The sequence below is a fragment of the Carlito syrichta genome, unplaced genomic scaffold (genome assembly GCF_000164805.1).
Source record: "Carlito syrichta isolate Samal-C Ts95f unplaced genomic scaffold, Tarsius_syrichta-2.0.1 Scaffold316389, whole genome shotgun sequence".
In the NCBI taxonomy this organism is placed as follows: domain Eukaryota; kingdom Metazoa; phylum Chordata; class Mammalia; order Primates; family Tarsiidae; genus Carlito; species Carlito syrichta.
The window spans coordinates 1,294,731-1,307,351 of NW_007260485.1; the positions used below are offsets into that span (position 1 = coordinate 1,294,731).

Here is a 12,621-nt window from a genome sequence, read left to right on the forward strand (position 1 = left end):
GCAGGTCGAGGCTGCGGTGGCCGGGAGCGGCCACTGCACTCCAGTCTGGGTGACAGTGAGACTCCAACTCAAAAATAAAAATTAAAAAATAAAATAAAAGAATCTGGAGCTTAGAGGAGAGTTCTGTCCTAAGAATATAATTCAGGATTCATCATATTCAAGCCAGGGAATGAATGAAATCACCTAGAGAGAACTTCAAAACTTGAAGATGCCAATATTTCAAAATGAAATATTGAGGAGGGGGAACGAAATAACACAAAGGAGACTGAGAAGCAGCAGCTAGAATGTAGGGGGACAAAATAAACTATGGTGTTGTTACAGAAGTCAAGAAAGGAGAGTATTTACAGAAGGGTGTGAAGTAACCAACTGTATCATATGCTACAGAGAGTTTGAGTAAGATAGGTTTGGCAATAACACAGATGTTGTAGGTGTTATTGATCAGGGCTATTTCAGTAGAATGAGAATGGAGGTAAGAATATGGAAAAAGTACACAGACAAGTTCAAGATGTTTGACTATAAAGATGAGGAAAGAAATAGAGTATTAGCTGGAAAGGCATGTGTAGTACTGAAGGAGGGGTATTGAAGTTAAAAAAAGATAGAAGGTACTAAGTCATATGATATGCAGTAGAGAGTAAACTACAGAAAGAGAGAAAATCAAGGCGTGAAGTCCTAAAAAGGTGAGAGGATGGGAACCAGGGCACATATGAAGGTATTGGCCTCTTCATTTTATAGGAGGGAGGAAGACGGACAGAGCCAGTATGTAGATTTGGTCATAGTTTACTCAATGTCCTCAGCTGAAAATGAAAGGTTTGAGGAGAGGAGAATGGAATGTAATAGTTATTGTGGGGGCTAGAAGAGAAGTATCCTAGGGAAATTTGGCAGGGTTGCCAGGCAGTGCAAGTGATTGTTTTGAAGTTACTGTGATTCACTTAATGTGAAAAGAAGAAATGCCAGTTGTGTGATTTTTCTGCCTAGCAGCCTTAGTGCAGTACAAGAGTGAAAGTTCTTGGAGAGTTGAGATTTTGATAGGTAAGTGTGGTGGAGTGGTCCAGAGGGGTAAGGGAGTGGGGGGACTGGCAAAGGAAGAACTCGACTGGTTAAGGAGGGAAGTTAATTGGAGGAAGCAGATTGGGGATCCCTGAGGTAGAAGATCTGAACATTTGAGCAAGTGAGCTGGAAGCATAGGAGGTAGTATGAACCACCTTGTTTTCCATAATGGGTGCACTATGTATAGGGAGTGGGTTTTGGTTTTGAAGTAAGTTTCTGGTGATATCAGATTCCTGTGACCATGAGAATGTGTGGCTGAGGTGGAGGGGGAAAAGGTAGGACACAGTGAGGTAGGGAGTTCAGTGAGTCATTCACACGGGAATCACTGAATGTCGGGTATTAGGGAAGAGAGGAAGATTGTGAGCCAAGTGCTAAGAGCTGGTGTTGACTGTAGAAGGGGAATGGCACTGAGCATTCAAGGAGAAAGGATTTTTACCAAGGGGAAAGCAGGGGAAAGAATGGTCTGAAAGCAGCAGAGGAGCATCAAGCTAGCCATTGACTCTGTCTTGTGACACTACGTGTGTCTGAGAAAAATAGTTTCACTTTAGAGAGCCACAAGGAAAGCAGTGTTCTCAAGAGACAGAAAGCTTTCAGGTAAGGTCAAGGAGGAAAGGGAAGGAGCGGTCAAAGAAGTTCGAGGCGATTCTTATGATAGTGTAGGAAGGTAGGCCCTGCTTGGCTAGCAATTGTACTTCTGCCACATTTAGGTACTCACTCAATGAATCAGTGAGTGAAACAGAATATGAGCTTAACTCCTATAGTTAGAGTCCATTTTAAAAGCTGCAGTTAAAATACACATAAAATCTACCGTCTTAACCATTTTTAAGTATCCAGTTCAGTGGTGTTAAGTACTTTCATATTGTTATGCCACCATCACCACCATCCATCTCCAGAACTTTTTCATCTTCCCAAACTGAAATGTTGTACCCATTAAACAATAGCTCCCTCCCCATTTGCCCCTCTACCCAGGCCCTGACAACCATCATTCTATTGTTACCATGAATAGTCATATTCAGAGAAACATATACCACATATAAGTGGAATTATACAGTATTTGCCCCTTTGTGACTGGCTCATTTAACATAGCACAAATGTTTTCAAAGTTCATCCATTTAAAAAAAAATGTGGTACATACACACGATGGAATATTACACGGCCATAAAGAACAAAATTTTGAACTTTGCAGCAATTTGGATGGACTTAAGAGTCTATAATACTGAATGATCTATCACAGAAAGAAAGAACTGAGTACCACATGTTCTTACTCATAAGCGGACCTTGAACAATTATCATAATACTACAAGAGAGGAATTGGCAGTGGTCGGAAACTGCTGGGGATGGGGCAGATTGCCAGTGATGGGGGGCACACCACATCAACAAGGGCACCTGCATACTGAACATTTGTAGACCTAATCCTGAATTACACCCCACCCACATCTTTAAAATAAAAATTTTTTGAAATGCCAGAAAACAAAGTTCATCCATATTGTAGCATGTATCAGAATTTCATTTCTTTTTAAGGCTGAGTAATATGCCATTGTATGAGTATACCACGTTTTGTCTATTCATTCATCTGTCAACGGACATTTTGGTTGCTTTCACCTCTTGCTATTGTAAATAGCACTGCTATAAACGTGTCTGTGCTAATATCTCTTTGAGACCTTGCTTCAGTTTTTTTGCAGACATACCTGGAAGTGAAATTGCAGGATCATACGGTAATTCTGTTTAATCTTTTTTGTGAACCACCATGCTGCCTTTCACCGTGGGGACACCATTTTGCATTCCAAACTGTGCACAAGGGTTCCAATTTCTCCACAGTCTCGCCAACACTTGTAATTTTGTTTTTTTCAATTTTTATTATTTAATTTTTTTAGTACATATTTTTTATTTTAAAATTGTGGGGTACAGTTAAGGGTTAGATATACAAATATGCATTGTGCAGTTACCCTTGTTGATGAAGTGTGCCCTCCCATCCCCAGATATTGACTACCGTTAATCCCACCTCCCTTCCCCTCCCTGCCCCCGCCATAGTTTCCCGCCTCTGTCAATCTTTTTCTTATAGTATTACGATAGTTGTTCAGGGTCCACTTATGAGTGAGAACATTTGATACTCAGATCTTTGTTTCTGTGAGAGATCACTCAGTATTATAAACTCTAATTCCATCCAGGTTGCTACAAAATTCATGATTTTGTTCTTTTTTATGGCTGCATAATATTCCATTGTGTATATGTACCACATTTTTAAAAATTCAGTCCTCTTTTGATGGATAGCGTGGTTGGCTCCATGATCTTGCTATTGTGAACAATGCTGCGATAAACATACGTCTGCTATAAACGTGACTGTGCTAAATTACTCTTTGAGACCTTGCTTCAATTTTTTTGCATACATACCTGGAAGTGAAATTGCAGGATCATATGGTAATTCTGTTTAATCTTTTTTGTGAACCACCATGCTGTTTTCCATAGTGGGTACACCATTTTGCATTCCAAACAGTGCACAAGGGTTCCAATTTCTCCACAGTCTCACCAACACTTGTAATTTTGTTTATTTTTATTTTTATTATTTAAAAAAATTTTTTAAAGCAGGATTTATTGCGAGGACAGAAAAACTCCCGGGGGGGGGGAGTGAGGGGGTTCCCCTGTTTATTTATTTATTTACTTCTACAATCAAGATCTCACTGTCATCCAGGCTGGAGTGCAGTGACACAATCATAGCTCACTGCAGTCTCAACCTCCTGGACTCAGGCAACCCTTCCACCTCAGCCTCCCAAGTAGCTGGTACTACAAGTGTGCTCCACCATGTCCAGTTAATTTTTTTCTTTTCCTTCTTTTTCTTTGTAGAGACTAGGTCTCACTATGTTGCCCATGCTGGTCTCAAACTCCTGGGCTCAAGTAATCCTTCTGCCTCAGCCTCCCAAAGTGCTGTGATTACAGGCATGAGTCACCGAGTCCGGCCTGTTTTTTATTTTTATAGAGCCATCCTTATAGGTGTGAGGTGGCATCCATTGTGGTTTCGATTTGCATTTCCCTAACGCTTAGTGATATTAAGCATCTTTCTCGTGTGCTTATTGTTCAATTATTTATCTTCTTTAGAGAAATGTCTATTTTAGTCCTTTCCCCATTTTTAAATCAGGTTTTCTTGTTGTTGAGTTAGAGTCCTCTATCAGAGATATGGTTTGCAAACATTTTCTCCCATTACATGGGTTGTCTTTTCCCTAGTGGTTGTATCTTTTGATGCAGTTTTTAATTTGTTGTAGTGCAACTTATCTATTTTCTTTTGCCGCCTGTGCTTTTGGTGCCATATTTAAGAAATCTTTGCCAAATCTAAAGTTACAAAACTTTTCTCCTGTTTTCTTTTAAGTTTTATAGTTTTCACTCATATTATGTCTTTGTTCCATCTTGAGTAGTTTTTACATATGATGTAAGGTAAGGGTCCAGCTTCATCCTTTTACATGTAGATATCCAGTTTTTTACATGTAGATTTCCAGTTTTCCTGTACAATTTATTGGAAAGTCTGTCCTTTCTCATAAAATGGTTTTGGCACCCTTTTGGAAAATAATTTAACCACATAGGTGAGGGATTATCTGGGGGCTCTCTATTCTGTTCCATAGTTGTATCTCTGCCTTTAGGTGGTTTTTGACAACTGAGAAATGTACTACAACGTCTTTTTCCTTGATCATCCACCTAACCTTTATCAGATAAAAGTGTTTCCCTACATTCCCATACCTTCTCTCTCTATTCCTGTCACCTCCTAACATTACTATTCAGTTTCAAAACTTTAATGACTATTTCAGTAGATGACTAATTTCTGTAGGTTCCCAACTTTATTTTTGAGTCAGTCTCACTCTGTCACCCAGGCTGGAGTGCAGTGGCATGCTGCACAGCCACCACAGCCTCGACCTGCTAGGCTCATGCCATCTTTTCACCTCAGCCATCCAAGTAGCTGCAACTACAGGCGTGAGCCACCACGCCCAGCTAATTTTTTAAATTTATTGTAGAGATGAGGTCTCACCATATTGCCCAGGCTAGTCTCGAACCCATGGGCTCAGGCAGTCCTCTCATCTCTGCCTCCTAAAGTGCTGGGATTACAGGTGTGAGCCACTGCTCCTAGCTGGTTCCCAACTCTAAAATGTAAACATCAACATACTTATGTTGGCACTGGTACCAATGTTTGTGCATTTACTGAACTAACTTCCTGGGTTTCAGAAAACGAGTCAGATTTAAATGATTATTGAAATACTCTTATCAAGTAGGCCAGGCTTAAATGTTAAATTTTTATTAGTGTATTTTGGCTGAAAACATGATTTCATATTTTGCATTGTAAGAAGTATTCCTTATACTGTATTTTCTTCATTTAGGGGCCACTGTATTTTGTGTTGCTCCAAATGCAGTATTTCCATTTGAACTGCATAATGAAGAGTACTTGGAGCAAAGGGATCTCTACCTGACTCAGTGCCAACAACAGCTGGAACAATTTATTGCTACTTACGGACCTGGGACAGCTGTTTTCTCTAGCGATGAATAATTAGAATGTTTGCTTTATTCCTACTTAAGCAGTGGAAAAATGTGTTTGAGTGGTTTGAAATAATGATTCAGGTAATACTGTGTATAGAAGTACCCTGGAATACTATTTTTTGAAGTGCAAAACGTGGTTCCCTCAAAATTGCTTATGGGATAAATACGAACCCAAATCTCTAAAGCCAATAGAATTCTTAAAACTTAAGAAAACGTGGACTAGTGATGAAGTTGCCAAGAATACTATTTAAAACAAAACAACCTTCTGCTTAGCTCAGAATACCATTGGTGAGCAAATAAAGAATGCTGGCCAGGTGGTGACTCAGGCCTGTGACCCCAGCACTTTGAGAGGCTGCAGCGCGAGGACAGCTTTCATCCACGAGTTCTAGGGCTAGACTAGCCTAGGCAACAAAAGTTGCAATCTAGGCAATGTGAAAAATGGCGACTTTCATGTAGTTTGCTCTATTTGTCAGAAGATGGCAATAACACTATCTACGAATTAAGCCTTTTTTAACCCGTCAATTTGCCCAACTGGTGAGTAAATAACCCTGTCTGTATAACCTGAAGCTTCAAAATAATTGAAGACTTATTCATGATTTATTACTGACTTGTCCACTACATACTGTTTTAGGAGCTCTAAATATGGAGTCAGAAAAAGTCTGATTTGCCAGCTTAAGTAAAAGCAAAACAAGAAAACTACATGGAACCAGGTCCATAACCCTAACTGGTTACAAGAAAGGTTTCAAAAAGCAAAGACATCTATTTGCAAATCTAGTCTTGATTTTTTGAGGGAAGTTTATAACTCTGAAAAAGTAGGGGCATAAAAAACATACTCATAAACCCCTTAAATCCTTTTAAAATTTGTACTCACAGAAAAGCAAAAATGCCATCACCAACTTGCCACTTTATTAACCGAGATACTACCATGCAACAATTCTTTGAAAAGTGGCCCACCTCAAAGCTTAACCATAAAGCTTGACTTCTCCACAGGACCAAGAAATCACTATTATTGAAAACACCTACTAGTGTCAAGGGATTAATGTCTTTAAAAGACAAATCTGGTTTTCACCAAAATATTTACATATTGCAGTTCTATATTAAGAACTTGTACTTCCTCATCTACCATTATTTCAGTTTTCTGACTCTAAAGCAATGAAGGCAAAACAAATTCTTATTTTATAAAACTAGGAGCCATACAATCTTTCACCTTACAATTGTAAAATATAAAACATGGTTTTTAAATGTTGCCTTTCATGCGATTAGGATGTTGCTTTTCCAACTTTTAGTATATTACCACATATTTTAACTTTAATGAAAGCAAGATAACTGGCCAGCCATGACTAAATTAGTGTGAACTGTCTTCACTCTTTTAGTTAGTTAGTTGGAGTTGCTCAGGCTGGAGTGCTATGGCAGTCACAGCCACCCCAGTGTTGGTCTACTGGGCTCCAGCGATCCTTCCATCTCGCCTTCCAAGTAGCTGAACTACAGGCACGCGGTACCACACCTGGCTAAATTTTGATTTATCATAGAGATGAGGTCTTGCCAAGTCACGCTGGCTGATCTCAAACCCGCAGGCTCAGGCAAATCCACTCGCCTTGGCCTCCCAAAGTGCTGGGATTACAAGCTGAGCCACCAAGCCTGATCTAGAAATTCTTTACAACTTGAGTCGTAAGACAAGTCTGCCTTGTCCCTTAATACAGCATATTACTAGTCATTACTTGTACTATGATTATTTTTGTACACAAAGAGAAAGGTAAACCAAAAAAAGTAAAATCTATCAGACAAGTGAAATGAGCCACTTGATTATTATTTCAGGTCAATAATAGGTTCAGAAGGGGAGGTTATCTAGTTATGCAGCGATTAGGGGCTTCTCTAGAAATTTCTTAAGGCTAGAAAGGAAAACTGGAGGAACAAGAAATGTCTCCCAGGAAGTCAGCCTCAATGAGAATTACCACTCACAAATGAGCTAGTTATTGACATTGTATCCTTACTTTGAAAAATGTCTGACCAGTGACTAAAAATAGTCCTTTAGAAAAACATTTTAAAGGAAACAGACTTATGTTCACCAATTAAAGTAATTAGTCGAACATTTATTTTCTACAATTTATTGTGGGCTTATCAACATCAAAACATCCACTTTCACAATTTGCTTCTGTTCATCTGTTTTCTTGAATAAGTCTTCATTTTTCCTCCCCAAATGTTGCATGCCACACCTGAAAAAACCAGAAACCAATGAAAATTATTTTGTACTCAGATTAAGTTTTCATATAACTTCAATATTCATAAGCACCACTCAAACAACGTTGAAAAAAGGAAACCATACTCCTGACATACAAAGCCAACGTCATTAAGAATTGGTCCCAGGGCTGGGCTAGGTGGCTCAGCCTGTAATCCCAGCACTCTGGGAGGCCGAGGCAAGTAGATTGCCTGAGCCTGCGGGCTCAAGACCCACCTGGAGAACTTGGTGAGACCTCATTCCTACAATAAATAAAAAATTAGCCGGGCGTGGTAGTGCATGCCTGTAATCCCAGCTACCTGGAGCCTAGCAGGTCGAGGCTGCGGTGGCCAGGAACGTGCCACTGCACTCCAGTCTGGGTGACAGAGTGAGAATCCAACTCAAAAAAAAGAAAAAGAACTGGCCCCAACCCTTCCGAAGTTTAAAACTTCAGAACTGTCAACATTATGTGGCTGCTTGACAAATCACAATTACTTACTTGAGGCAATGGAGTCATCTTTAACACAAGAGTTTTTGTAAAAGCACATTCATCTGCAGCCACCTATATGCTAAGAGAAAAAAAACAGTTCATTATTTTTAGTAAAATACTGCACTACATGTTAGTGACCAACACCAATATCGATTACTGGCATCTCAGTCTTACAATTATTTCTTCAAAGATACCCTCAGCTGGGTAAACGGCAAAAAGTAACTTAAGTCATCATTGTGCCAGTCATTAAACCTTTGTCAAAAATACATTAAATGTATTTTGGATACTGCTTGTAATAACAATACCACAAAAAGCACACAGCTTAGTATTAATCTTTGGTACTCCATTACCTTCAATGGTGGTCCTAGGAGATTTTTCACAGCCATCTTTCTACAGCACGCCTTTGGAAAACATTTGCCGCGATGACCTTCTTATACCCCCAAAACTCATAAGCTTTGTTACACCTGGAAATTAAATGATTTCCCATTTGTATGTGCATCTGTTTGTATCTCACATGTAGGCAATGTGCAATAAGAATTCCCTTCTCAGCAGGAACCATAAACGCACTGTACTATTCTGGTGTTCAATACATCTCTCAATAAAGGAAAATACTCTCAACTATTTTTGTTGACAGTGAAAACTGACAAACCCCAAATTTAAAACACATGATAATTTGATGTTAGTCCCTTTGACAGATCACCTAATAATTTCATAAGCTTCTTCAAGCTGGAAATGGTAGTCATTAGTATGGGCAGGAAGAATGGTTAAAAACCATTTTATGATCCCCTTCACTGATGCAGTTTTAAGACCAAGGTACTAATGAGTACACAGCCATGGCTTTTCTGTTTCGAGCTTGACAAGGATGAGCTGAGTCAGGTTAAAGGTTGTATGTATAATACTAGTGTGTGGACCTTCATCCAAAAACATTACAATGGCAAATCTAGTTGTTTTACAGCAGGGTTCTCTTATGTTGGCATTATTGGACACACTCCTGAAGAATGAGGTCCCAAGTCAACTGAAAAGCACTTAAGTACTGCAAAGGACGTGGCCAGAGCCACAGATCATGTCATATAGCACCCCAGGAGAATAAATCATTGACTCAGACAGTTATTGAATATGATTTATGAAGACACACAAGGCTGGACCTTGCAAGACAATTTATCATTTTCAAGTCTTGAAATGGTGAAATATTTCACATAAATCAATATTAGGAATACAAACTACTGGTTATCCAATTTAGAAAATTTCAGATTGTTGTTATTGATTCACAGATTTTATAACTCTTAAGAAAGTTCATGTTCGGAGACGCATATATGATAAAACTGCTATCCATCCCACTCCCCCCAAATATCCAAGAGACGGACGGGCACACAATTCCAGATGTTCTGTACCGCTGGGTGGGAAACAGGGACGGGCTAGGGAAACATTTGCCACAGTACTGGTCATGTTTCAGTCCTTAAATGGATCGACGGGGTTTTTCGCATTTATGCTTCAGAACTTCCGCGCAACACCAGTATTTCTATCAAACATTTAATTTGGAAATGCTTAGAAATCCCAGCACTTACCAATCGAAACGGGGATCCGTTTCGAAGCCACTGGCCGCCCCTTCCAGGCTCCTCGGGATCCCCGGGGTCACAGAGGACCCTGGACTAGCCTACGCCGGGGGCGGTCGAATCGGTGTTTACGCAGCAGGGTCAGCTATGACTCTCAGAAGGCTACTCACAACACGTGACTGCGCCGACGGAGCAGAGGAAAAGCTCGTGGCCTGGGGGGGGGAGCGTTGCCTTCGGGCCGACCCCTGGTCGCGACCGGACGAGGGACGCGGGCTGCAGAACCAAGGCGCCGCGCTCCGCACGCACAAGGCCGAGGCACCGGCACGTAGGAGGGGAGGAACTGAGACCGCGATGCTTCTCACCTCGAACAGCCCGGCGGCCGGCCCGCGGGCACCGCCACCGCCCCGCCCGCATGCCCGCGAATTCGCGGAGACCTCCCGCCTCGGCGGCCGCGCGGAAAAGGAAGGCCGACGTCCGGGGGCGGCTCTTAGGCACTCCGGCTCTGGCCCCGCCCCTTCCTGTCGGGGGCCCCGCCCCTCCGCGTGCGGAGGCGGGGCTGAGTGCAGGAGGCGGGGCGATAGTCCTGGCATGCTGCGGCGTGCTGTGCTACCAGTTTACGCGGAGCTTAGTAACTTGCCTGGGGTCTTTTAAGGCTCCTGAGGACCAGCGGAGCTAGAGCTCGAGGTAGTCCATTAAATATGCAAATATTAAGCTATCAGTTTGCAGTGGATAAACAGGAGCAGAAAATGCTCTGACAAAGAAGTCTCCCATTCCTAGTACTTGGTCATCTATTCCCTCGCCTGTTTCAGTGTTTAAAAATTGGTAGAATGAGACAACCCAATTTAGAGTAAGCGTTCTGAAATCGGCCCCTCCACACACAGAAGAAACAGTTACCAGATATCAGGAGAAGCTGTTATATTTTCCCTATATTGTAACAATAGCTATTGTTACTACTTGTATTGATAATAGTAATAGAAAGGTTTAAAAGCAAAAGCATTCATAAAAGTTACCTACCTTGTTTATGAACATAAATTTGCTATTGATTTTCATGTCTTCTGTTTCGATCGTTATAGTGTTAGGGTCTTGACTGCAAAGCACTAGGCTTGCTGCTGGAGGAGAAAAGTTTATTATGATCTTGTTAGAAAAAATACACATGAAAGTGTATAATTAAACAATTAAATTAGACAAGTCGTCTCTCCTTTAAAAACTGAAACTCTAAGAAACTGATACAAAGCATAATTTTGCATCAAAGTAAACATATAGTATGAAACTCTAAACCTAGAAAACAAATTGTGATTGTACCTACTTTAACAATGGATTTATCTCTGTATAAAAGCTTTTGCAAAGTGGTCTATTTACAGGAGTTGAAAAATATTTGTTTTAGGCTTCAAGTAGAAGCCATGTCTTCTGTTAAGTAGGGGTGTGGGTCTCAACCTACTTGACAGACACAGATTCCTGGCTGGATGTTGCTTTCCCAACCTAATTTTGCAACCTAGACTATCATCTTCAGTCTTTTGCCTGCAACTGTATGGGCAGCTGTGGGAGCCAACCTTACTGAAAGGTGTAGGGGAAGGTAAGTTTGGACGCTAAGGCAACAATTTCGGCACGTTCTTGATGGGCCACTGAGCCCAAGGTCATATGAGAAAGAACTGGGGGCAAACATGGACACTTCCTCTGCCATAGTTCTTCACATGATAGCTCTGATTTGTGAACAGGGTTTTGTTGCCATCTTCCGAAGGTGATCACAGGACACTCATCAGCCTCTAGTATGAAGAAACAGCTGAACTGGGTGGATAGCTATGGAAGGGGACATTGCCTCATTGACTTAATATGGGTTTTTTTTCAGGCTAGATACAATTGAATATCACGACTAAAAATAGGTGTTTCCAAAACTGCATTGTGGCAAGTTTTAAGCAGTGCTTATTAGTCATTTGTACATCTTCTTTGGAGACATATCTATTCACATCTTTTGCCCATTTTTGAGCTGGGTTGTTGGGTATTTTTGTCGTTGAGTTATAAGAGTTCTTTATATATTTTGAATATGAATCCCTTATCAGATATATATTTTCCAAGTATTTTCTATCGTTCTGTGGATTGTCTTTTCACTCTTGACAGCGTCCTTCAGTGCACAAAGTTTTTAATTTGATGAAGTCCAATTTATCTATTTTTCTTTTGTTGCCTGTGCTTTTGGTGCTACATCTGAGAAACTACTGCCAAATCCAATGCCAGGAAGATTGTCCTCTATGTTTTCTTCTAGAGTTTTATAGTTTTAGCTCTTACATTTAGGTCTTTGATCCACGTTGAGTTAATTTTTATATATGATGTAAGGTAAGGGACCAACTTTATTTCTTTGCATATGGATATCCAGTTTTCCCAGAATAATTTGTTGGAAAGTCTGTTCTTCCTCTATAGAATGGTCTTGGCCACCCCCCCCCCCATCAAAAATCAATTGACCATATATGCAAGCGGAGTTTTTCACTGTAATGGGAAGTTATTTATAATCAAGGTTTTTAGGCAACTCCTAATGAAAGAGAAAGGATGATTCTAAGTTCTTCTAGTCTGCAGCTGAGTAATATTCTCTTATATGGAGATACCAACATTTTAAAATAAATCAACCCGTTTGCTTATTAATTTTTGGCTATTTAGCATTCACTCCCACTTCTTTTGATAAAAAGCATATATTGAGGGGGCCCAAATTTACATCTCCACCAGAGACCTCACTTCTGAGCTCAACACTCATATTCTCTCCTACCTCCCCATCCCCAATGCTGAGGGTAAGGACATGTATTCAGGATGCTGAA

The 12,621-nt window shown here is 40.6% G+C and overlaps 1 protein-coding gene across 2 annotated transcripts in view; it reads left to right on the forward strand.

The window, feature by feature from the left end:
* Positions 1-5,661, forward strand: part of MCMDC2 (minichromosome maintenance domain containing 2) — a 46,668-nt gene extending 41,007 nt beyond the window's left edge. For both annotated transcript variants that reach the window (XM_021707128.1, XM_008074319.1), the window contains one exon: positions 5,406-5,661. In XM_021707128.1, the coding sequence (XP_021562803.1) occupies positions 5,406-5,572 (167 nt within the window). In that variant the 3' untranslated portion in view covers positions 5,573-5,661. The remainder of the gene's footprint in view (positions 1-5,405) is intronic.
* Positions 5,662-12,621: the final 6,960 nt, after the last annotated feature.